The sequence below is a fragment of the Labrus bergylta genome, chromosome 12 (genome assembly GCF_963930695.1).
Source record: "Labrus bergylta chromosome 12, fLabBer1.1, whole genome shotgun sequence".
Classification (NCBI taxonomy): domain Eukaryota; kingdom Metazoa; phylum Chordata; class Actinopteri; order Labriformes; family Labridae; genus Labrus; species Labrus bergylta.
The window spans coordinates 28,582,509-28,608,903 of record NC_089206.1 but is presented as its reverse complement, the minus strand read 5'-3'; the positions used below and the strand labels follow the sequence as shown (position 1 = coordinate 28,608,903).

Sequence of the window (26,395 nt, the reverse complement as noted above, 5' to 3'; positions counted from 1 at the left end):
TTCGAGCTACATCTAAAGAGGTTTATATCGACAATTCTAATGTCCATTGTGTTGTTTTCTCAAAATCAACCATTACTGAAAGTGGAACAATTGCTCTGAAAATCTTTTGACGTTACATTTAAACCATCTAGCAGTGACTGTACAGGGGAAACGCGCATGCGCAGTCGCAGCCGAGAAGCCGCAGACGATCGGAGCTGGTAAGCCAAAATTCAGTTTCGAATTGATGTCTTTAACAACAAATTTGTCAATTTTTATTTATTCAATATTTGTTCATATAGACACCGACATATTTGAACCACATGTCTTGTAAAACCGTACAATGTTTTTGTGTGTTAAAGTGAAGTGGTTTGTCGACATGGATAGCATCTACCACAATGCTTTTCGTCAAAAAGACACTCAATTTGATAACGCTTAATTAACTTAATCCAGTTAAATGTTTTACAGTCGCAGAGGTGGCCGTGCCGAGGTGAAACACAGATATATAAAATGCTTGACGTTGTTTTCAGGTTAAAAAAAGGTTTTTCATTAATTTGAGGTGCACCTGAAATGGGTTACACAGGGTACATTCTCACTAAATGGGATTTCACTGAATTTAAGACACTGTTTTTACACATTTATATGCCTCAAGGACTCTGTTCCTCCGCCATTTTAACTGAAAAGATATTTTGTGTGTATGTATTTCGCAGCCGATGCGTGAATGTGTTTGATGTTTTTTATTGGATGCAGTGGATGGCTGTTAAAAAGTCATACCAGGTCATGATTGGTAATGAAGGAGGGCATTTCTGCTCTGGCATTAGTTTTTAAAGTGGGACTTCAAAAACTTTTGTAAATGTATTTTTGTCAAATTGGGGAGAATCTCTTAGTTTTCGTTGTTTTCACATTTGTTTTATTGTTTATATTATTTGTTTTGCCATTATATGTCTGAGATACATTTTGGATGAAGAAAAAATTAGAACAGAGTTTCTATGCTTATTCATCTCCAGAAATAGTACAACACAAAAGTTTGTTCACATCCAATATCTTTGCTTATTTGTAATGACTGTAGTGTTTTCCTACTTTTTGATTCCCAGCTGTGGATTGTATGAGTAAATCTTCTAAAAATCCTCTAAAAAGCAAAACATTTAGGCACATTTAACAACTGTTAAAAACATTTATGTTTTGTCCATTAAAGGCAGAATAGAAGAACGTTAATTGCACCTGAGATTGTAAGTCCACTCTGTTTACGTCCAGAAATAGGCCTACAAATTAGCTTTGCAGGCAGCTTTCTGTTGTGGTTGTACCTAATTTAAAATAAGAACACAAATGGATTGTGAAAGCTCACCTAAGATTTTGTGCTATAAAGCTGAAGGAAGTCTTTCTACTGTTCTCCAAACTTTCCAGTGCCCCAAAGTAAGGGAAAGATAAGAGTGCCACACTGAGCATGGAGGCTCCACCTAAAGAACCTGATTGCACCCCTTTGGAACCATCCTCCTCATCCCCCAGCAAGGTTGTTCTTATCAGTGGGAGTGAGGATGTGGCCAAGAACGCTCGACCACAGACACACACCACCACAGCTTTTCTCCTGCCAGGTGAGCATTTCTCTGAGGACGGCAGCCCGGCCACGAAGTATGGATGAAGATTATTGTCTGACCCTGTATTGTAATGTTGGGGTTTTGGAGTTGAACTGAAGTGCATTTTGAAAACAGGATGGTAGTAAGTTGTTAATAGATTGGAAAACAAAGAAACATATTTGAAACAAAAATATAGATAATTTGTAGAGATTGGAACAAAGGAGTACAACTGCTAAATCTGTTGGAGAATGTGATCATTTTGATTAAATATTTTTTTTTAGAGAAAAAATACAGTTACGGTTGCTTTTAAAGGTGATAGACCAAATTCATATTTCTGCTATTAAAATTTTGGAGACAAACCTTGTTAATAGGATTTCTTTTGGCAATTAAGGGGCGCAAAATGAAATACAGGAAGATGGTCAAATAAGTTGCAGAACAAAATAACAGGAATCCCAGAGACACAATAGGAGTTTGTAAATGTATTACCAATCACATTTTCATTTTTGGCAGTCATTTTTTGTTGCCTTAGTTATAAGAGGGAGGAAAGACAAGGCATGGTCAATACATCGGGATAATGAGGCTATTTAGGAGGTAGATTGTTGAAATCCCCCATAATATAGCTTTTTTTCTCTCGAAATCATGAGAGAAAAGTAAAGCCATTTATAATGTAATTTGGTGGCCTTTAAATACAGCCAACGATAACCTTGTTTCGAGAGAAAAGCTCAACAAGCTCTAAAAAGACAGCCTCAGCTTCATCTCCAACTAAAGCAACAAGATCATTGCAGAGGGAAGATCCAATGTTCTCTTTAACAACATTCTCTTTAACTTCAATATGATCTAAAATAAGGATAGTGATTATAGCCATTGATAGAGATCATAGACACTTTCTGGCTATTTAGCCAAGTTTCAATAAAACCAATTGTTACAATCAATGTTAATAAGGGCAGTAGGCTACCATTTTTAAAAAGAAAGATATTTGATAGTTAAAACGAGCTTACCAGACCTCTGCAGCCCACTCTTCATCTCTGCTTGAGACAAACAGCTAAAGGCTTCATTAGGAATTACTAATGTATTACAGCAGATCGATTGATGGGTTATGTGAATGAAAGGTGTTGTAAATTGTAAAAAAAATTAAATAAATAATAATAAAAAAAATACTGGTTCCTGTTAGTCAGGCCAACATGTCGACTTAATGGAACTCAGTTCAAAACATGATGAAACAGTTAAACAATTTGTGCTCACTAAGGTGAGGTCATGCAGACAGTTAAGGAATATGAATTCAACTCTCTTTTCAGCTCCTGGCCATCAGAAGATAGAGGTGACACCAGCTCTCGCAGTAGGAGAACCAGGTAAAAGAGGCAGGGCTAATGAGACGGCCGCCCCCACCCTGACAGCACAGGTAGGAGGGGCTTGTAGCATTGTCCATGTCCTAGAGTGGAAGGAGGGAATGGCCATCCTGCCCAACAGCAACCTCAAGGTAAAGCGATGTTTAAGTTTCAACGTTTGTCGTGAAATAAAACAATTGATTACAAGTTTACGTTTCCTCTAAGCATCTTTTTCAGGACAGATTTCTAGCATTTCTTACCTTGCTTGTCAAGTTAAAGAATTGCATATATCATTCTTATGGCTCAAGGATCTTATTGATCTTGTGATCGCAGCTTTAGAATAACTCAAAACATTGGAAGTATCTGTTCATAAGATGAACTACAAAAACAGAACATTAAACAGAGTACTACTCAGTCAAATGATGATGATTCAAATATTAGATTCCACACTGAAGAACTGATCACATCAGTTGTGGTTGTGGCTCAGATGGTTGAAAGGGTCAGCAAATAAATAGAAAGCTGGGAGCATAATTCCCCCGCCCCTCAGGCCTGAAAGTCAAAGGGTCCTTTGGCAAGATACTGATACTTTTTCTAATTCAGTTTCATTGGTTTATGAGTGTGTGTGTTATGATTAGAATAGATACTGGCACCTTGCATGGAAGCTTCGGCCATCAGTTTTATGGTTGAGGGTGCGATTGTATTTGTAAAATACAAAAACCCAATATGGAGCCAACTTTAAAGAGGGTGTTTTAAACAGAATGATATTGCTAATAACTTCTGAATTGCAAAAAAAAAAGAAGAAAATCCCGTTTGTTTTTCTGTTGGTTTCAGGCTAGGAACATGGAAACTACAAAAAATGCATATGTGCAAATTATTGAGGAGAAATGTCTAAATGCTCGTGAAAACCATTGTGTTTTTATACATATATCTCCTGGGGATTTCTAGATTTCTTTTGGAGTGAGATGCATGTGTGAACAAAAACAAACAGATGTTCACGCAGACTCTACTCAGGATTTTCCTGTCAGCCGCCTCGCAAAATCTCTGTCTGAAGTCGAGGTGAGCTGATGAAAGAACGCAGCAGGAAATTATCTGAAAGATTCGATGCAAGCGAGGATTCGGGGGTTGATGACATTTATATTCTGTCACCTGTGAGCAACCTGTGAAAACTTTGTGTCCTTAATGAAGCTGCTTCATACTCGCCAGTATGTATCTACCCCCACCATCTGACAATATAGAATCTCCTGTAACAGTAACAGATAAAATATAGATTTCTAGACTTTTTTAATCAGCTGTGATGTGCATGTGTTAACAGGCAAGTCAGGAAGGTTTTAGGGGCAGCCTGTCCTTTACATTTTCAGGGATTTAGGAGCCATGTATGATAAAGGCTCAAGACACATTTTGACAAATTGATTCATTGATGCCTTTCTGTGTGTTTGTGTTGGTGTGTGTACATGTGTGTTTTTGTGTATGTGTATAGTTTTGTGTAAGTGAAGTAGGAACGCTAAGCACACTGATCACCCCAGGGACCACCAGCAGCATCACCGAACCAGCAGCCAGAACGTCTGTGAGATCCACTGATGCAGAAAGTTCTCCAGTGGGCATGTCAGGTAGAGTCACGCTTACATAAGGTTAAAGAGACACCAGAGACTGAACACAAAATACAGCAATTCATTCAAACATTTCAATTTGCATGGACACTATTGAATTAGCTTTATCACGATCAATGCTCTGTTTTCAGATGTACCACATGAGCATCTCCAATTTACTCACAAAAATGTGAAAAGTCTTGCTGGTGTTATAGGCATCAAGTTAATTTGGCTAGGTTATTGTCTATAAATGACTTTATTGTTCTTAGAAGATTATTAGTGTGTATATAACGCTAAAGCGAGTAATACTTACATCAGCGACACCTCTTGTTTGTGAAGATTACGAGTCCATCTACAAACATGTCACGCAGACATCACTCAGATGTTTTGAAAAGGCAAAAGCACAATCGAATTACAGATTTAGGGTACTTTCCAAACTGTTAGTGTGCGTGTGACCAGGAAAAGTTTTTATATTTCTATTTAAACCAGAAGAGACTTAATTAAGAGTGAACTTTAATTTATTTAACAAGTTTAGGAAGATAAATGTCTTTGGCGATTAGACTCCATCATACTTTTCCTTTTATGCAAATTCGTCCAAAATGGATTTGCATATTTTGGAAGTTACCGCAGTTCTCTTTTCGTCTTTAGTGACGTATTCTCCACACACACCTGAGCCTCCTCTGTGCAGTGGTCAACTCGGCCCCTCACCTTCTGTCTGCATGGAAGCATGAATCATCAATGACTTATGGGGGAGGGGTTTCCCTTCATTTGTTCACTTGTAAATGTAATTTATTCATGTCCAAAATAAATTTCAATTCAATTCTAAATGGACTGGCGTGATAAGTAAATGTCAACATAGTCCAAAAAGTAATATAAGAGCAATACAATCAGAATGCAGTGACAGCACCAACACGATATAGAAGTCATTCAGTTTTTCATGTAGTTTCATTTTGTTTCTTATATCAGATGTGTCGGCCCCTGGTGTCTCCATGAGCGCTGTGACTGTTGAGCCAGAAAGGTTGTTGATGCCAGGCAAACCTGAAGTCCAGATCGGACCAGGACAACACAACCATGATCCACGAGCTCAAAGGACATACGCAGAGGAGCTCCGCAGGGAGCCCATTACTGACAAGTAAGTGGGTAAAAACTGCCTCTCTTTTCATCCCACACATGCATCCCGACACATATGCTTATGTTCACACTGTTCCCCTCCTTATTTCTTGTTGATTCAGTCACATATGTGTTCATGTTTTTTTTTTTTAATCCTGGCACTCATATGTTTCAAAGTGTTGGTACCAGTCAGTTGTGTAGTCCAGTGTGTCCTCTGAATGTTAAAAATGATGCACAGTATGGTGGGTGGATGGCTGTGGAGCAAAAGCGGATGTTTTGAACTGTGTATATGTCGTTCATTTTATTGGTCTCAGAATTTGTATCTAAATGTTTGCCATTATGGAGAAATACACATTTAATCGCAGCACACTCATGCAATGAATGTTTAGGGCTCCAGATTTCCCCCTCATTTGGACTAACTAGCTGGCTCATAACAATCTCATAGATAGATAGATAGATAGTCAGACAGATGTATATATCTATATATATAGATAGATAGATAGATAGATAGACAGATATAGATAGGAACTTTATTAATTCCTTGGGAAGGTTCCCTCAGGAAATTCAGATTCCAGCAGCAGGTAGCACCAAAGGATAGAACAGCTATAGTTTGAAGTTATATATTTAAATATACTGTACACAGTAGCAGCAGTATACCTGTGTTTGATTTAAAGTAACAAGCCAGGGAAGGCAGTTTCACAGAGACTGTGAAGTACAACAACATCTATGCTGTGAATGACAAAGATAGATACCCTGCTCAGAGAAAATAACTTTTATCTGTCCTGTCTGCACCTCAGGAGGATCATCGGGGTAGAGAAGGTGCCAGCAGGTGGGAGAATCTCATCTCTTAACCCTGATCATCTGAAACCCATGAGGAAGAGAAAGAGGAAAGAATACCTGAGTCCCTCTGAAGAAGACTCTGACATGGAAGGCACGGTGGGACATCATTGCTATTCCTTTGAATGATTTAAAACAGTTATTTATGAAAATGTGCGCATGAAGACTGATTTTTGAGCAAAAGTGGGTCATATGGGTCTGGCAAACTGCTCTAAATGTTTTTTTTCCTACCACTGTCTGGTCTAATTCAGTGACTTTGTTTCCTCTGATTTTAAGTCCTGTTAATTCTCTTATGTTTGCAGGATGAGAAAATGGATGATTCTAAAGCAGACATCAGACAAATCAGAGGTTGGACTATTACTTTTTTTCACATTTTTGGCCAGATCCACAAAAGAATTGTGCCGCTTTTGCGGGCGAAAAACCTTTGCATGTGAGAGAAAAAGATAGCGTGGAATCCACAAAGCATGCAAAGGGTGAAATGCGCACAAACTTGACCTGCGCCCTGTGTGTGCCTGCCTCATTTGCATCAATGTAAATTAAGGAATATTAAAAAAATTGCCCCTTCCTATGCAAATAAGCCTTGTTGCAAATACCATCTCATCTACAAAGACCAGCGCTAATTGCGACAGCCAGTAGCAGTGGTGTTATTATGCCATTAATACCTGAGTATTTAATCGGTGCAACATCTCCTTCCTTCTTTCTTGCTCTGTCTCTCTGTGTACTCAAATTAACACAAAACAACAGCACATTGCTCTCAGCTTGGGGGTAACTGTGATGCAGTATTTGTAAGAGCTGTCACACGCAAACTTTTTAGTGATCTAGAAAACAACACCACCTCTATATGACATTAAAAGAAATGATCTGTTAAGATTGTAATTATTACTTTGATATGACTATAATTAATAACCACGGTTTAAATCAGTCTGTGGAGAGGTTTGGAGCAGTTGCACACAAAGATGCAAGGTTTTTTTTCTTAACTTCCTCCTGCTTGCTCCATTAAGAAGAGGCTTTGATCTAAACACTGTATATATTTTTAAAGTTTAGCTTTAGTGGCATCCAAATAAACCCTGAAAAAGTTTCCTCTCCGCTCCTAGCTCATCATCTTTATGTGGCCAAAACAGCTTCATCAGCTTAGAGTACAGCTCTGCACAGAGCAAAGCTGCAGACGGCTTTTCTCAACATTAAGATGCAAAACAAGAGTGAACTGTGCAGAACAGGACAACTCTGTGTGCATGTTAGTGCCGGCATATAAAAAGTGTAAATTCTGTTGTGGATAGGGTGCTAAACGAGGCATATTGCAGGTGATATTTTCTGTGCAGAATCCATTCTTAGGGGATCTGGCCCTTGGTCTCGTATATCATCATCAAACACTTTTAAATGTTATTTGGCGCTTCCTTTGCTTGTTTGTTTTTGTTTTTGTGTGCAGTGTATTGTTTTTTTCTCCCTTCTCATTTTAAATACAAAGGAGGATATCTTACAATGGCAAGTCATGTTTAAGTAACAGGAAGAAGAATTACCTTTAAAATTAAATCAGATCTCTCTGTAATATCAACAGATGCACGTTTTATAGGGCTGCTGAATTGTGTCATCAAGTGATCAGAGTACTTTATCCAGCTCTGAACATTCTCTCTGACCTATCAGTACTCTGCAAACTCTTCTGTCTGCTTTTCTCCTCCTGTCTTTTCACGAGTGGAGATGATGGGCAGGGAGAGTTAGCATGGAGGGCCGTGGCTCTGGGATGTCAGAGCTTATATCCTCCCTGGGGTGTGGTGGGTCTAACTTTAAGAATCACCAATGAAGGAAGAGGCCCCCTTGATAACCCTGGTGATGTCCTGGCTCTTGCTCCACATCTTTGAGTTGAGGGGGGGGCATGAGGGTCTAGTTTATGTGACATTAGAGCATACAGTAAGAGGGAGGAGGGGCTGCTACATGATTCCATTGGTTATATAATGTTTTATGTAACATTTTACTTTGAAATGGACAGAACTTAGCTGTTCGCTGTTTATTGAATTCTTTCTCCCTTGATCTTGTATTATTACATGTCACTGTTACACATATTGCAAAAATAATACTACTTTTGCTGTAGCTGGAGACAGTAAGACAGAGCAGTGGACGTGGGCTCAGTATCTGGAGGAAAGAAAAGCAATTGCTGCACCTAATCAGCTTTTCCAAGAGGTATGTTTGAGTTTAATATTCAGACTGTTTTTTTTAGCCTGAGCTACTGCCACCCAGTTTAACCATCATCTTTAACAAACATTGCAGTTCTGCCAGTAGCACAAGCACACATCTATAGCGCTGAATAAAAAGAATGTGCAGCATTGCTAAGATAGAAATTAAAATTTCATGGACAGTGTGTTTGGAGTCTAATGTAGACATATTTTTGTGTATGTGTGAGGTTTAGGGAGTTCTCAGGGTGATTCATTTAAAAGTGATTCATTTTTCTGGCAATGCAATATTTTCACAATGAGAGCTTCAATTGGAAGAGCTGTTTATCTTCTAGAATAAAAAAGGAAGAAATCAAGTTAGAAGGAGAATAATAAAAATGTAGCAATTTCCACCTGTCCATTTGCTGTGCTCTTATCTTTGTTCTCGGCCTGATTCCACCTCCTCTTACTTTATTTTACTTACTCCTCTGTGATCGTTAACAAAGCTGCTCTTTTATTTTATTTGTTAAGGCCCAGAGAGTGCCAACTGTAAAGAACGGCTTTAAACAGGGGATGAAACTGGAAGGCATCGACCCGCAGCATCCGTCCATGTACTTTGTCCTCACAGTGGCGGAGGTGAGTCAGATACTCATTAACACGATCAATGGACTTAATGACAATGCATAGTATTAGAGATTCGTCATTCACTCCCTTCTCCAGCCAGTTTTTTTGTTGTTGTTTCTCTCATGTATCATGTCATCATTCAGGTCTGTGGTTACCGGCTGCGGCTCCATTTCGACGGCTACTCTGACTGTCATGACTTCTGGGTGAATGCAAACTCCCCTGACATCCACCCTGCAGGCTGGTGTGAAAGCACGGGACATAAACTGCACACTCCCAAAGGTCAGAGGTGACAAAACTGTAAAAGACCAAAACAGCAAAAAGAAGAATGGACAGAAAGAACTTTCCCACACTTCTCTTTTTCACCTATGTTCAAACAACAAGTTGATACCTTTTCTATAAAGTAAATCCATAAATGCCAGAAGTCAGTTAATTTTAGCACAATGATTTAGAACTGTTACTCTGACTTAGTCCAAAGGTCTGCATTTAGTCAACCAGAAGGAAGGAGCCACATGTCTTTTGTTTTTAAGACAAGGTGTCAAATATTGAGTTTAAGGTACTTTTAGGTGGATTTAATCATTTTAGAGCCACACTTGTTGTTATCACTCTTACTGTAACTGTATACTGGGCCAAACATCTGCTGGCTTTAGCTCAATATGAAGTCAAATCTTGGAGAAGAAGCCGTGTGTATCTCTCAGAATTTTGAAATATTCTCTTCCTTGTGCATTTCTGTCTTTTCTGCAGGTTGTAAAGAGGAGGAGTTCACCTGGACTAACTACCTGAAAATGACTAAAGCACAAGTGGCGCCCAAAGAACTCTTTTCCAGTCCTGGGAGGGTAACCTTCTATATATAATATAGGGCAGTGGTATTATCGACAAGTGTGAGTGCTTCTTATTGAGAAGCAGTTCCTTTTTTTTTTTTAAAATATATTTTTGGCTTCATTAGACAGGACAGCTGAGGAGAGGCAGGAAATGTTGGGTGGAGAGAGTCGGGGATGACATGCGGCAAAGGGCTGAGGTTGGATTTGAACCCATGGCCGCGGCGATGAGGACTAAAGCCTTTGCAAATGGGGCCCGCGTTCTTTCTAAAACATACACACATTTTACGTCCTTCTCAAAACATTTTGGGTGGGAGTCCACTAAGCAGATTGTAGCCGCTATAAGTAGCTTCAATTGTGCTTGTTATCTGCTCCATCTTAAGGTCAATTCACCAAGCATATTGGCCTAATGATGTTAGAGCACACACGCTCATGAAGTTGTCCTGCTCTGTGCAGATTACTCCTTTTTTTTGCGTCTGATTGTGGAGATGAGCCACATAGAGATGATGAGCCGGGAGGGGAGGGGACACTTTTTTACCAGTTTGTAGTGAAGTCAAGTCTTCACAGATGTGATACAAACGTTAACTATTTACAACAAAGTTTGATTGAAGTAAGTCTCCATCCCATTAACAAGTCAGTGAGAGCAGCCGATCAAAGAAACAACAACAACCCTCTTGTCTCCCTTTTGAATAACTCACCCGATCGTCTCCACACATGTGAACAAAATTTAACCCCTGATTATATAAGTAACACTAATGTAAAGGTAATATTAACAGACTTTATTTACAGATAAAGGTGGAATTGATGTCCTGATCACCGGAAAGTTTGTGCATGTCATCCCTTATAAATACTGGGGTGCATTTACCACCTCCTCTCAGCAGACGGTAATTCTTTCACTCTTAATGTGCGTGGCTATTTCTCGTTGTTTGTGAATGACACGTCTTTTGTAACAAGGTACTTATGCAAAGAAAGGTGTCAGTTTTTAATGCATAATGGGTCTTTTCAATATGCTTTCCCAGTTGGCGCTGCATTTAACCCTTTGCTTGTGCTTTGAGAAGTAGCCGCAAAAGCTGCACAGTCCTTTTGTGAATTAGGCCCTTTCACTTTTTGCAGATTGTAATAGTTCAAAAACAGTGCTAATATAAAATAAATGTTATGACATTTATAGGGCTGGGAATCTTAGGGTGTCTCACGATTCGATTTGATTTCGACACTTGGGGTCACGATTCGATTCAGAATCGATTTTCGATTCAAAACGATTCCGGATTCATTGATTAATGGCTTCAAAGTCTGTTTTTGATTTAGTACATACTTCAGGATCGACTCCAGTCATCTGTGAGACTGGCTGAATTTCTTGCTGCTCAAGTTGGCATTCTACTCAGTTATAGAGCTAGCCTTAGCAATTAGCAGGGAGTGGAGTGGGATTTTCTGAAGTTATGAATGGAATTAAATCCTAGAAGAGAAGAATCTTGATTTTTTTACATAAATCCCTTTGTCAGTGTGCCTGTGTCCTAATTATTTTTTTATATATAAATATTTCATGTTGGGACATTGTGGAGTTGATCCTGACTTCCTGCAGCAACCAAATGTTGAACACTTTCAAAGCTTCATCTTCGGTATGACATACTGTTGTTATCTGGTCCTATTTCGATGATTACTGAGTTAATAAACAAATGTTGGAACAAAGGCACACTGTATATTTGAAGAGCACTCAGCTTCTGTGTAAATGTCACATAATTTTATAAGCTTGTCCACAGCTCTGTCTGACTCTACTTTGTTGTGTGCACTTGTCCTGTAATTTGTGATGCTCTGCTTTGTGTATAGATCGACATGGAGTGCGGTTTCGAGATAGGAATGAAGCTAGAAGCTGTAGACCGCATGAACCCTTCCCTCATCTGTGTAGCAACCGTGACTGATGTGGTCGACGACCGTTTCCTGGTTCATTTCGACAACTGGGATGACACATATGACTACTGGTGAGCCTCAAACAAAGTGGGGCTGATAGGACTTTATGAAAGGAATGAATAAGGCATTATCAATCAACTGGGACCAGAGCTGCTACCAATAAATTGCAGTTTGTGATAGAGTGATAAAGTTTAAATAAAAAAATAAAAAAATCAAGGCCGGATTCCTAAATTGTTCTCAAACATTTCTTTAAACCCATTTTTGTCTTATTATTGAATGTCACTGTCCTCGTTCTGTCACTGGTAGAAACTTCTACCAGTGATTCTTCAACCCTGAGGTCTAATCAGCCTGTTTTGAAATCATCTATGTGTTTAATAGTTAAATCTTTTAACACCAACTGTGTTGTGTTTGCCCTTTTGGTTGGGCTTGATTGGGCTGGCTTATGTGTTGATTAAACTCCATAGAAGACAAATAGAGAGAGAAAGCTCGAAAAGTAGAACACATTTCTTGCAGACTCAATCAATCAATTTTTTGCACCAACCAGGGGTACTTGATACAAAACATCACCCCCTCTAGTGTGATATTGCTTTTTTTTAGCAATTGATTTATCCATTTGTCCTAACCAATGGTTTCAGAGAGTGAGTGAGTGTGTTTTTCCCCTGATCAATCATGCAGTGAAAGCAGCTCAGACTGATGCATGAGCTGCTCCATGTTAATTTCATAGATTATGAAGATAACCAAAAAAAAAACAATTTTATTATAAATGTGAATGCAGCTGTTTGATGTCTCATTTTCTTTATATCCTCACATATTTTATTGATAATGCCACTTATTTTGATGAATATTGATAATCATACATTTTTCAGTTATTTCTAAGTGAGCTAAAAATGTAATTTCCCACATAGGTCCATGTGTCTCTGTTGAAACAAGATGACAATCACAAAAACACTCCAATCAATGAGTTACCTGACTATCTGTAGAACAAACTATAACCCTAATAGAACTAACTTTGAGGCTACATAAACCAAATGAAGTAAAAACTGTTGACACTAACTAGCTCAGCAGAGCCTAATACTTCACAGTAACTGATTTTATATATGATAGTTAAAATCCTGAAATGAGCATTAGAGATATCTGAAGTTATACTGTTTGAGCATCAAGGTAAGCAGCTCTAAAAACTGTACATCTGAATCTTTTGTTGTTACGGCACATCAGAATAAACATTCAAATAAAGAAAGTAATGGTGAGTGTTTTTGTTGTCTGTCAAAATCTCCAGGTGTGATTCCAGCAGTCCATTTATTCACCCTATTGGTTGGTGCCAAGAAAGGAACCTCCCACTAACGCCACCGCAAGGTAACGTATGTGTTCCCTGGTCATCATTCACTCAATAAAACAACAACAGTTATGTCACTGAAAATCAAAATCTACCAAAACCATCTTTTATCTGCCAGGTAAATTCACATACAGGGAATGTGACTTAGATTGTACTGACACACAAAGACACGACAGGCCCGACTCAGAAAACATTAAGAACATCAAACTGCTATTATTTGTAAAACTGCTTTTGAGAAGTGAACATAGATAAATATATGAAAAATAAATCAAAACCTGTGACACATTGGTTCATGTCTGATGAAGGGCGAGGCCCCGAGATGTTACAGGTGGTAACTTCCATTAAATTACATTTAATTGGAGCAGCTTCTGGTGTGCGGACTATTTTACTACCTTTGGAAATTTTTTTGTTCAGTATCCCATAGTTAAGTTTTCAGATGGGTGTCCTGTTTGATATTTTAACACTGAAACTAACTTAACTGTATTTTAAGCACAATAAAATACGGTAAAGTTATTTTCAGTGTGCCACAGAGTTTTTAGTTTTCATGATATGTTCCTGCAAATGAATTATACAGCTAGAAACATAATTCAATATTTCACTTACAAAGAATATTGGGAACTCTTTGAGTTAACCAATAAATAATGCACATGTAGGGGATCATTTTTAACATTATATTCCCACTCAGTGATGTTATTTTTCCCTTTTTTTTTTCTGCATTAGATTATCCAGACCAGAGCCAGTTTTCCTGGTCTCGCTACATGGAAGAGACAGGTTCCAAGGCAGTGGCAGCTGAAGCCTTCAAAGTGGTGAGAGCAAACAATAGATGTACTATTTTTAGTTAAACTGTGTAGGAAGGCAGAGTATTACCTGCTTTGGGCGACTTGTTTAATTGTAGAATTGGCCAGCGCCATTCACTTGCGGAAAACAGCCGAGGAAAATTAGTAAAGTGGAAGAATATGTCAGAGAAATGTAAAATAATAAAGATGCAAGGTTTATTTTACAAATAAAGACAAATCATTTTTTTAAGTATGTCAATGATGGCCTTAAAGGTCAGGGATCTTTAAGAGATCTACAGTAGTAATCTAAGCACATTGACTTTTTAATTTTATTACAAATACTGTATCATAAGCACAGATCTCTAAAGCTCCCTACGTTTAAATCTGTGATAAAAGGACAAACTACCAAAAAATGTAGTAAAGAAACATATCAATGATATACTTTTATCTTTCATGCATTTGAAGCCAACGCTTTATGGACAGTGTGTTTGATACTTTTGTTTGTTTTGCTGAATGTAGAAGTTATTGTAATATCTAGACACCCTCTCCTGTCTCCAGCGGGCAGCCCACAGCTTCCATCCTCAGATGAAACTGGAGGCCGTGGACAAGAGGAGTCCTGGTCTGATCAGAGTGGCTACAGTGGAGGAGGTCGACACTCATCGCGTTAAGGTCTCTAACGGCTCTGTGTGTGTGCTTGCTGCTCGGGGTTCATGAATAATTAAGTGCTGAATAAATGAAAATGAAGTTCGGATCCTGAAGCTCTCTCAGGTCCATTAAAGCTTCAGAAAGTTGTTTCTTGGGGCCTAAACAAGTGGTTCTCAAACTTTTTCTGTCAAGGGGGGCTTGGAGGAGGAAAAGTGATCAGGCCCATGTGTATATGAAAAAGTAACACAAGGGGGGGAATTCAATCTTTGAGAATATTTCTTCAAGGACTTAAAAAGAAGAACTTTGTCCAAAGACACAAATTAAACTGCAAACATATTGAAATGTGCCACATAAAATACATAGAAAGCTGCTATCAGCCCTCTGCCATGGCAAGGAGCCAATCATAGTAAAAACCACTGGCCATAACTAATGCTTTGATACCATACGATACACTTTATTGCCCCCTTTCAGAAATTTGTGATTTTGTTTTGTTGTTCTTATATCTTGGCTCTTTATAACCAACAATAGATTGTATAATTTGAGTTCAATGTGTGAGTTGTATTTCATGTTTCATAGCTCTAACTCTACTCTTTCTAAAGGTGCATTATGATGGCTGGAGCCATGTCTATGATGAATGGATGGACTCTGATCACCCTGACATTCACCCAGCCGGCTGGTGTGAGGCAACTGGTCACCCATTGAAGGTTCCCCCGCGTGAAACCAAAATACAACAACCACACGGTAGAAACCAACACACTTTACTCTGTTTATTACTTCTGTCTATGTTCAAAGTCAGACTTTATGCAAAGTCATTCTTGACTATCAAACAGTAATGCATTTTAATTGATTAATTAAATTGCCATTGCACAACATTAAGTAATCTTTTTCACTTTTTCATTATTTTGGATAATTTGTATTTATCATAATGTTCTTCTGTAAACTTGTTAATAATTGACACCTTGGGTTTTTTACTGCTATACCAGGAAAAATATATGAATTGTAAAAAAGGCTTCTTGGCATTTACACCCATTTTTAGCTGCAGTAATAAGCTCCCCCTTTACTACAGCATTGCAAGAGCATTTGTAAAACATCACTTGTTGTCCTCTGTCCAAAGTGAGGGTTCATCAGTCATTTTTAAATGTACGTAGTGGTGAGGGAGCCTCCTGCTACAGGCCAGTCCACCTACCCCTCCTCTGTTCCTTGTAAGCCAATCAGCCACCCCAAAACCAACAAGTACAGCTTCCACAACAGGTCAGTACATTTAACTTGAACATCCGGTCACTCAATGAATGTATCTTTTATTTACCAGGGTAAACAAATTAAACACTGATGCTTAATTTCAGTTTGTCAATTATGAAATCCCCATAAAATGCTCTGGTGCACTCTTTCTTCAAAACAGGAAGTGTCCGACCCCTGGGTGCGATGGGTCAGGCCATGTGACCGGCCGTTTCACAGCTCATCATTGTATATCTGGCTGCCCCTTGGCTGAGCGCAACCAGGGTAGGCTGAAGGCTGAACTGTCTGACTCAGAGTGCAAGAGGAACCTCTTCTTTGGACAACGGACCAAGAAAACCCACTACCGTGGCAGGTAAAAGTGTGTGTGTGTGTGTGTGTGTGTGTGTGTGTGTGTGTGTGTGCCTGCCTGCCTGCCTGCCTGCCTGCCTGCCTGCCTGCCTGCGTGCGTGCGTGCGTGCGTGCGTGCGTGCGTGCGTGCGTGCGTGCGTGCGTGCGTGCGTGCGTGCGCCTACATGCATCAATGTTTGCTTTTTTCTCACATTACCTTGACTCTGATTTTTTAGGATTGGCCGTCCTCCCAAATACAGGAAGAACCAACAGAGAGACTACCAGAGTGAGTTTTATAAAAGTTTTCATTTGCATCCTCAGGGATTCAAAAAATGGTGGCACTTGCCTAAAGGAGATTTATTTAAAGCACTCATGTCAGTTGCATGTGTAGATGTTGTCTTAAGCCAATTTAACATATTATGCACTCCTGAACATTTCAGCAAAATTTCAGTCAAGAGGCCTCTGAAATCTTCCTGAGTTGCTTGTTCACACATACAACTCACAGGTGGAGGCTATCCCTGTGTGGCGGGATGTGGACTAGGGGTCTCAGGAGGCAGGTGAAAAAAGCTGCAGCAACCTTTTCAGTATGAAGATAAAGTTACTAAAATCTTAATACTAAAAATGTTGCTGGAGCTTTTCGACCTCTTCAAGCCTTTCACTCTTCATTAACCTTTGTAGTTCCTGAATTTGTGGCAGAACACCCTACTCTGGTCTCGGGAAGTAAAAGAACAGCACAGAAGTAGCAGAGGAAGCAACAAAGTCAGATGCCATGATGAAAATGTTTGACTTTACATGGATGATACATGTAGATCACCATATTCACAATATGAACTAAAGAGCAGAGATATTCCGAAGCAGTCATTAACCTGCACAGTTACTGCACCAGTTGCACACATACAGTCTATGGCCTTGCACGCTGGAAGGATCTAAACATCATCATACCTCCCGCTTGCTCGTGGTGAAATATCCTTAATATTTTCCAACTTGGTTCTCACATTGGCTTACACAGACTTTGCGCAGACAAAAAAATATTTCATGGGGCTGGCATGGCTGTTCAGTAGTCAGGAGTTTTGTGCATGTGTGAAAGATGCATGTTTAAGTGAGTACTGATCCTTAAATCATTCCTAAAACAGTAGCAGGAACAGATATCCAAGATATTTTTCTGCATTACTTGAAAAAGTTATGACTGTGATGGTCATATAGCAGGCTGTTCTGAAAGATGGAGTTTTGTATCTTCCCCAAGATCAAGCAAACATTGTCAACATCACACATTTTTTACATTTTGAGTTCCTTGACAAGAAAATGCTAAATATATAAATTTAAAGTTATGAGCCCTTACCATAACAAACACAGATTGAAATATTTTTCCGAGTCATCCTAGATCAACAACAGTTAATGCAGGCCTGTTTGTTTCTCTGTCTTTGTTGTCAGATCTGTCCTCAGAGGGTATGTATCCCTCACTCTTCATGTCAGCTTTAAGCGGCCAGTCAGACAGGACTCTCTCACTTTGCTGGGAGCAGCACTGTAAGCTGCTTCCAGGTGTACAGGGCATTCATGCCAGCCAGGTGGCAGGATGGGACATTGAAGAGGTGAGCTAACTCTTATCTCATCATTTACAAAAAAAAATGTTTTTCCTTCTTCTGTTGTTTTTAAATTTGCTTATATTTTGGATTTACTCTGTTCTGTTCTGTGCTGTTCATCAGGTATTCAGGTTTGTCCAGAATCTAATTGGCTGTGAAGAACAGGCTCGTCTCTTCAAAGAAGAGGTAAGAAATGTATGGTCAGTCATCAGGACAGTGAAAACAACAGTCAGAATAGCGTTTTAGTGGGATGGGTCAACTTGTTTGCCGATGTTTACCTTTTCACTGATGACATCCTGCTGTCGTTAGCTTGTCATTAGGAATTGTATTTGCCCATACTTAAACCCGATTTTTACTTTTGACCTCTATTGCTACTAGTAGAGGTAACTACGACTATAAAAAGAGGTTAAACTACTACAAAAAGTAGTTAAAGTATTGATGGTTCTTTGTCCACTCCCTAAGAATACCCATGCCATGCAATACAAACTTTTTTCACATGTATCCTTCTCAGTGTCAAATTATATCACCACTGGTTTTATCTGCATCTGCCTAGATGATCGACGGGGAGGCCTTCTTGCTGCTGACCCAGACCGACATTGTGAAGATCATGAGCATCAAACTAGGCCCTGCCCTAAAGATCTCCAACGCCATCCTCATGTTCAAGAGCATAGATGAGGGACTCAAGTGATCCCACCCTTCAACACTGAGGCCATTGAGCAGCCAGTCATCATGTGCCAAATTCATACTGTTGCAGGAAAACGGCCCTGACTCCTTTTTTCATGTGTTTGATGTCCTTTACCCATCAGAGAGGGGGGGGGGGGGGGGGGGGGGATGAGATAGGGGTAAGAAAATATATAACAGAGGTTGGAAGAAATATAACAGAGGTTGGAAGAAGAAGGGAAATTAAAGTCTACAAATATGGAACATTATAGAAGATATGGAGATTCATTTTTTTATATATATATTTATATACACATTTTCACACACACACACACACACACACACACATATTGGTATAGAGAGTAGATTGGAGGACGGAGGAGGTAGTTTTGACAACTGATGACTGGAGTTCTGTCTGAGTATGATCATAACTCTCCTCTGCCAATCTGTGTAGATGCTCATATGTCATTATTTGTCCAATACCTTTATAATAAAAGCCCCACTGAAGATTAGGTAAGTAAAGAAAAAAAATGTTACAAAAAAAGGGATCAAAACTCATCCAAGGTCTTACGGCTTCTGTATCAATAGAGATATGAGCACATAAGGATGAAGAACACAGATTTAATTAATCTGTTTGGTTCCTTCTTCTGGGTCTCCTTCTCAAGACATGTTATTTTGGATCAGCTCACATCTACATGGGTGAAACAAATACTATGTATATTTCTCCTTCCTGAACTAAAATCATTGTTATTGATACACGGCTTGGCATAGGTCAGTATGAACTTTACCCAACACCTTGTAAAGAGAGACTTGAGATATATTTTGGAAAAGTGTTTATACTTAAACAAATGTTCAGGAATACCATAACCAGATTCCGATTAAAGGTCACACATTATTCACTTTTTAAGAAGTTTAAGTAAATCTCAGAGCTCCCCAAAACACGTCTGTGTAATTTCTTGCTAAAAATCCACTCCGATCCTGTATTTGATCATGTCTATAAACCCCTCTATTTCAGCCCTGCTCAGAACAGGCTGTTTCTGTGTCTGTACCTTTAAATGTAAATGAGCTGTGTCTGACCACGCCCCTCTCTGGAAGGGGACCAGGCTTGGGCTACTTTACACCATGCCCTATTGTTTACAGTGTAAAGGCAGAATCAGAGGGCAGAACAAACACCTAGCTGTGGGAGTGTCACCCACCTAGGGAAGGGGTTACTGCCCTTTGTGATGTCATGGAGGGAAAATCTTTAAACGGCCTGTTTGTGCACACATTTTCTGAAAAGTGGAGCAGGCAAAAGACGGACAGAATGGACTTTTCTCATCATTGGGGGTTGGTAGATGGACTGGAGACACATATTAGTATTAGAAAACCATTGTAAAGTTTATTTTGAATAATATGTGACCTTTAATCCAACAGTTGGAAAGCTTCTGATATTGCAGATATAACATTAGATTGACTGATGAATATATGAGTGTTATCTATGAGGGAAGAGATGGTGCACACTGCAGGGAGAAATGCAGTCATACAGTAAGCTAGAGCAGTGTGATGCAGTAGACTAAGCTAATCAGTGAGGCTCCTACAAGCTTCATATTTTGTGCAATAAAATAGTTAAGAATAAACACTGTATGTAGTAACACAAAACATAACCGCTCATTTATGTTATTGGACGGATTCCAACCAGGTTATACAATAAACAGTCAGTGAATATATTGCGTGTTCAGACTGTCGGAAAAAGGTTTGGATATGCAGCACACCTTTTTTCTCTGAATGTGAACTAAGTGATACAGGAGATGTGATTTACAATTTTACCCTCATATGTGAAACTTGAGTCAGAGAACAGAAACAAAAGTGTGAGTTGTCAATCAATATGCATTTTGTTAATTTTTTATTTTTATTTTATATTTTAATAGATGAAAAAAAATGCATTTTACTGTGAAGCCAAACAGATTTTACACAATGATGTTCTCCACTTTGGTCACTGGAGAGTGCACAAGTCCACGTGTTGGCACTTTAAACATGGATTTGGAAGTTCTCTGCTGTTTACATGTCAGTTTACATGTTTACGTTTTTATTTCAGAATTGGTTTAAAATGCTGTATGGATTTGATATTGTGATATAATGGTCATTTTACTGGACTGTTTAAGGGCTTTTGGAATCCAACTTCTTTGTGTGTCTCTCTGGTGGGATACGTGTGTTTGTGTGCGTGCATGTGTGTATGTGTCAACATAATCTGGGGTCACACATGTCATTCATTCCATATGAATTAATAAATGTCCAAAGCTGTCTTGTCTGATTTAAGCCACTGCCCCTTGTCTTATTTAAGGGATCTGACACTACCACTGCATTTCCTGTTCTTATGAAGGTCGTTGTGTATGTTGCATTATTGACTATAAACTTACCTTGCTTGCATCACATCCCCCTATTGTCCATATTGTCGTCAACAGTCGGGTGTGGTGGTAAAAGCTCCTGTCGCCCTTTCTACTTCCACTACTTGTCCTATTGTTCCACTTCAGGGTCAGAAAAGAAAGTGTTGCTTGTACCCATAACCTGCAGATGGCAAAATAAAAGTATTCAACTTAATGTTTAATACTAGAAACACCAGCAGGTGAGAAGGTTTTAATTTTCGCCTTTGGAAAGAGGATGCTTAGGAGACTGGAAAAATGCCTTTCGGTCCATTTAAAATTCATTTTATTGCAGGAGTGGGAAATCACAAATCCTTCAAGTCACTTGGCTTTTTTGACTTTGCATTAATGTTTTTGCATCAATGTGCAAAATGATGTGGTGTTGTTGTGGTGTGTGTTTGTTATCCTCGGAAGAAAGAAATAGGCAGAAATCAACGTTGAGCAATTTTAATTAGCCTAGAGCTTAATATTATTATGCTATTTTTACAAAATCGGATTATTAGCATTGTCTGTAACATTTGGCCACATAACCTACGTGTGTCGTGTTGAGTCTACTCAGGCTACACGTCAGATATGCTGCAGTAAATTCGACAAAATAATAATAATGTAATTAATAGGCTACTATAAATAATGAGCAGTCAACTTTAATTTTTAGATAAATAGCAAGAAAAGTTCTGTCTTATTTTGAAAGTAAATAGTAGAGTCCGGAAGTTAAATTCTCTCCTTTCTTTTCTCCCCTTGACATATAAACACACGTCAACCACTGTAAGAACCATGCTCCGCCCCATTGGTTTTATTACTGATTCACTCATGAAGGCGACCTTCCTTCATGACAGTCGAACATCGACGGGGAGGCTCACTGACCTTCTCATCCTATGCAAACAGGTGAGTAAATCTAATGATTTTACAAGAACCAGGAATAATATAATCAACATGCATTATTGCACAGCTGTGCTATAATACTAATAACGTGTGTAATTCAGAACCCACATGATATCTGAGATACCTGAGTTTATATTGACTCCTTTGTTATTGATATCCCATAACGTCACTATCGGTCTATGCAGAATGAATGCTGTGAATGGTTTATTGGATGTTGTTAATATTTTGTTGGTCTTTAAATAGTTCAAAGTCCATAATACGTAGGAGCTTCTGTCGTAAATCAGTGGAGTGTTTTGATTTGGTGTGTTGTAAATATTCAACAGGACATTGTAGAATATTTTTAGAATATTCTTGAACAATGATTATGGTTCTTATTGATCAGGGTTTCAAGTTTGTGAAATGGACTTGACTTTTTTGGCAGACTTTTGGAAACCAAGGTTGATTTGGTGACTCAAAGCCTCTGGCCTGTCTTGAGCTCTGAGAGCAGCTGTGCGCCTCAAAGTTTCCCTCTCGTTGTTGTTAGTACAATGGTATACCTTTTCTTTCCTGTGGAATGAACAAAATATTTAACTGTCAAATGATGAACATCTTGACCAGCAGTAATGAGCCTTTGGTCACCTTTTGAGTCCCTGTTTTATTAATAAACCTTGTCCTCAGATTAATTCATCAGGTAGTTCTGGAGATTGATTTATATCACAGTTAATAACTTATCCAATAAAGAACATTTGTTTTATCCAGGAACATCTATACAGTTTTCTATTCAGATTTGAATTGTATGTTAATATAATATATTTCCTCTCGTATGTGTATTTTCTCTTGAAGATATCAATTTGAAAAAAAATGCACTAAAGTCTGTGTGAATGGGTCAAAGTATATTCATTTTGCACAACATATTAGATTTTAATTTGTGGGGAGTAATGAAACGGAGACCAATACAAAATGAGGGAAAAAGCTTAAAAAGCTTAAAAAGCACAGCTCAATTCTTAAGACTGTGTGAGTCAGTCAGGTGTAAGTCATGGGTTTCCCTCAAAGCTAAAAATTTAAACTTCTTTTTGTTTTTATATGTTCAATTTTTCCATTTAGTTCTTCAAATGGCAATGAATCTCTTGAACCTCCTTATGAGACTCAAACCTCACCTTTTCATTATTTTAATGTCAGCATTGTGAAAGTTCTCAAAAGAAATAGTAGGGTTGAAGTGTATGGTCGGCCAATGAATGAAAATTGACAGTTGTTAAGCTTTGTACCTTTACTTATCTAAAATACTGATTCTAGCACATTAGCACATCATGTTCTGTGAATTATATTAAAGGTGCACTATTGGAGGTTTGGTAGAGAAATCTGAAAGTTGGAGAAATGTACAGATGCTGTGGTATATGTTCATAACTCTTTATACAAACTGTCCTCAGAGGAAAATGTGGTCCTTGGAACACTGTTTAAAGATTAAATGCTACGCTAGAAGTTATGGTGGGGGGCCCTCAACAGTGAAACAGTAACTCTCCTGGTAGCTTTTTATTAAACTCAAAACAGTGTTCCAGAGACCCATTTTTTCCCTTGAATAAAGTTTGTGTATTTAGTTCAGAAAATATCACATAGAATTGTTTCAGTTCTCCAACTTTCAAACTTCATTACCAAATCTAGTGCACCTTTAATGAAAACTTTGTTTATCCAAACAAACCCATTTGTTTTCATTCCATCACCATTAAACAGATATTTTTGACTTGGACAGATTCTGAAATGTTGTATCAGAGGAGCAGCCATCCGCCTGCCTGAAAATGTATGTAAGGGGAAACCTCAATGCCATTTCCTCTGCCACACAAGAGACAATTTCCTCCAAGGCAGTGTGGGTCTTTATTCTGGAAGAGCCCCTGTTTCTTGCAGTATCTTTTCAGGGTCCTGATACTTTTGACAATTTGATGCTGATGTGTCAAAAGAATGTATAGTTTCAATAACCGCATAAGTAAAACCCCAACACAAATAATCACAGTTCAATCCACAGAGAGTCAATCTCCATCAATCTGTTACAGTCAAGGAAGTATTTCCTTATTTGTGAACCCTTTACTAAAGTATAACTTCACAAGATGCTCCACGTTCCTCATTTTCATACAGGCGGCTGCTGCTCTTCTGATACAACTATAGACTAAAATAACAACTCATTAATTTCGTAAATGTATGACTTAAATAAATTTCCAAGTTCCAACCTCAAGAGGGTAACAGCTAATTAAATGACTTATAATGACAATTTAAAAAATGACATAAATTGCAATAAGGCAGAAACATTAATGTTAATGTGAAATGTACATTTTAAATCATATTGTACTTATAATTAAATAAAGACAAGCTGCTTGGGAGAAAATGAATTACAAGTTATGTACACTCTCTCTCTCTCTCTCTGTCTTTCTCCGTGTGTTTTGTTGTGTGTGTGCGTGAGAGATCTTTGACATCCCGTATATTTTGAAAGATATGAGAATGAAACAACAATATTTACTGTGTAAACGTGTCCACTGATACAGTCCTCTCATGTACACACTCTCAAACACACACACAGGAGAAGTTATTAACACAATGTCCTTCTCCGTGTTTCCGTTGTTCCAGCATCTTGTTCCTTACAAACCAGAACTACCAGTTCCTCTGGATCCCCCGGCTGGCATCCCGTCATCCTGAGGTCAGCAGTTGATTGCACACACACACACAGAATAACAATTAGTGCGGTGTACACCTCCTCTCAAAAATGATTGATTGATTGGTAAATGTATTGATTTATTAATTGTCATGTGTGGGTTCATTTAAATAATTCTCATTCTTGAAATGACAGAAGGTTGTGGTTAGGATCCAACATTTTTCACAACATTTCCCTCCTGCACAGCTGCTGATGCCATGTCCCTTTGTTCCTATTCTCCTCTCACAGGTCTGTCCAACACTGATGCTGGATCTCCAGTGGGAGTGGAATGGTTAATGGCCATGGCAAGCTGTAATGTGAGTCCTTTTCAGCCTGTTTTCTAATTTTCAAATAATTATGTTTTGGACTTTTCCTTTTTACCCGGACCTGTGACAGCTAACTCGTCACACAGACAGTCCAGTTTAAGTTTCATCTTTAAGAAAAGGTTGTTTTTGAGCCAACTGTTATTATTATTAACGCATCCTGAAGATCTCATACAGGTGTGGTTGTTTCTCCTGGATATTGCTAAAGATTATTTTACTGTACATTAGATCATCTTCCAACAACAGCACACCCATTTTTTTAATCAATACCAGGTTAAAACCAAAATTAGAAATTATGTATTTTCAACAAGTCTAGGTCCTCAATGCAAAATATTTAAACCCCCATTTTTGGTATTCTTTCTTTTTGTCAGCCAAAAAAGGGGAACTATAAGCTATTTTTTGCTGTCTAATTGGCATATCAGCATGAACAAACCTGTTGCCTAACATTGTTAAGTTTATATTTCAAATGATGCTCATGTTCAATAGTAATGTTTAAAGTACATTTGAGTTATTCATGGTCTATGTATGTTCATTCAGACTCGTGAATGCAAAGTGTACCTTTCTGTTGCTGACTTGTTTTCTGTTTATTTGTCCTTCAGCAGTGGACACCATCGTCCTCTCCTCAAGATGATGTCAACCTGGGACCTTCAGCAAACCCACAGTCAGTACCTCTGCTCTCACAGCCATCATAGATAATATACATATAATAAAGCTCTTTTAAAAGTCATACACAGAGAGATTGTCCACATGATGAACAGCTACCAAGCCAGCAAAAAATAACTTGTATTGTTATTGGTAACTAATTTTTCATTGGTCAGGTTTCTATTTTATTGAACTTTATACAACATTATATTTCTATGATATTTATTATATGTCAAATTCAGACACTTGCCTTTATTAGATAGGACGGCTGAGGGGCGCTGGTGGCGCAGAGGTCAGTGCGCGCGCCTCGTGTATGGAGGCTGTAGTCCTCCAAGCGGGTGGCCCAGATTCAAATCTAGCCTGTGGCTCCTTTCTCGCATGTCATTCCCCACTCTCTCTCTCTCCCTGATTTCCAACTCTATCCACTGTCCTATCTCTCCATTAAAGGCACAAAAAGCCCAAAAATAAATCTTTAAAAAGAATATAGGGAGTAGAGAGTGGGGGGATGACTTGCAGCAAAGGGCTGGGGTCGGATTGAACCCACGGCTGCTGTGACTATAGCCTCTGTACATTGGGCACTAGGCAATCCCTTGATTCAGACACAAGAAAGAAAGTTAAACCTATTTTATTACTTATGCTTCTCTATGATATGTTAGCTAAAAAAGATAACGCACACACAAAAGAGTAATTCTATCTGCCGAAAAAGTTTGAACAAATGAATAATTACTCTGTGTCTTTTTTTCAGCGCCAGGCCCACTGACTTTGACTTCCTGGCTGTCATTGGCAAGGGGACCTTTGGAAAGGTAACAGTGAAGCATTAATTATTTAACTGTGTTTATCATTCATGTTGATTCTATCTTGTGTTTTCCTTTGAATAGTTTCCTTATAATAACTCATTTAGGTAACACATTCACAAGCAGGTAGTTCTCAGTGACGGGGCTTTGTCAGGACTGCTGGACGCAGAAAAAAATAAGGGTGGACCATATACAGATTAAGAATGATCTGAGTGGATCCAATTAGTAGCAGTGATTTTCTTGCAC

General features: G+C 38.6%; 2 protein-coding genes across 3 annotated transcripts in view; both read left to right on the top strand.

The window, feature by feature from the left end:
* Positions 1-39: 39 nt before the first annotated feature.
* On the top strand, positions 40-20,748 carry l3mbtl1 (L3MBTL histone methyl-lysine binding protein 1). Its single transcript, XM_020638153.3, has 22 exons — positions 40-197; positions 1,381-1,568; positions 2,846-3,027; positions 4,353-4,482; positions 5,428-5,593; positions 6,369-6,507; positions 6,711-6,756; positions 8,495-8,583; positions 9,084-9,188; positions 9,320-9,455; positions 9,918-10,009; positions 11,816-11,967; positions 13,173-13,249; positions 13,950-14,035; positions 14,564-14,674; positions 15,250-15,391; positions 15,799-15,901; positions 16,050-16,238; positions 16,450-16,499; positions 17,645-17,802; positions 17,917-17,979; positions 18,347-20,748. The coding sequence occupies exons 2-22, from the start codon at positions 1,421-1,423 to the stop codon at positions 18,479-18,481; spliced, it is 2,499 nt and encodes an 832-aa protein (XP_020493809.2). The 5' UTR covers positions 40-197; positions 1,381-1,420; the 3' UTR covers positions 18,482-20,748.
* Positions 20,749-21,593: 845 nt separating this feature from the next.
* sgk2a (serum/glucocorticoid regulated kinase 2a) overlaps positions 21,594-26,395 on the top strand; it is a 13,881-nt gene continuing 9,079 nt past the window's right edge. The window contains exons 1-5 of one of the 2 annotated variants that reach the window (XM_020638171.3): positions 21,594-21,737; positions 24,327-24,396; positions 24,640-24,707; positions 25,316-25,374; positions 26,101-26,158. In XM_020638171.3, the coding sequence (XP_020493827.1) occupies positions 24,687-24,707; positions 25,316-25,374; positions 26,101-26,158 (138 nt within the window). In that variant the 5' untranslated portion in view covers positions 21,594-21,737; positions 24,327-24,396; positions 24,640-24,686. Of the gene's footprint in view, positions 21,738-24,326; positions 24,397-24,639; positions 24,708-25,312; positions 25,375-26,100; positions 26,159-26,395 lie in introns of both variants that reach the window. The other variant, XM_020638170.3, reaches the window with a different exon arrangement.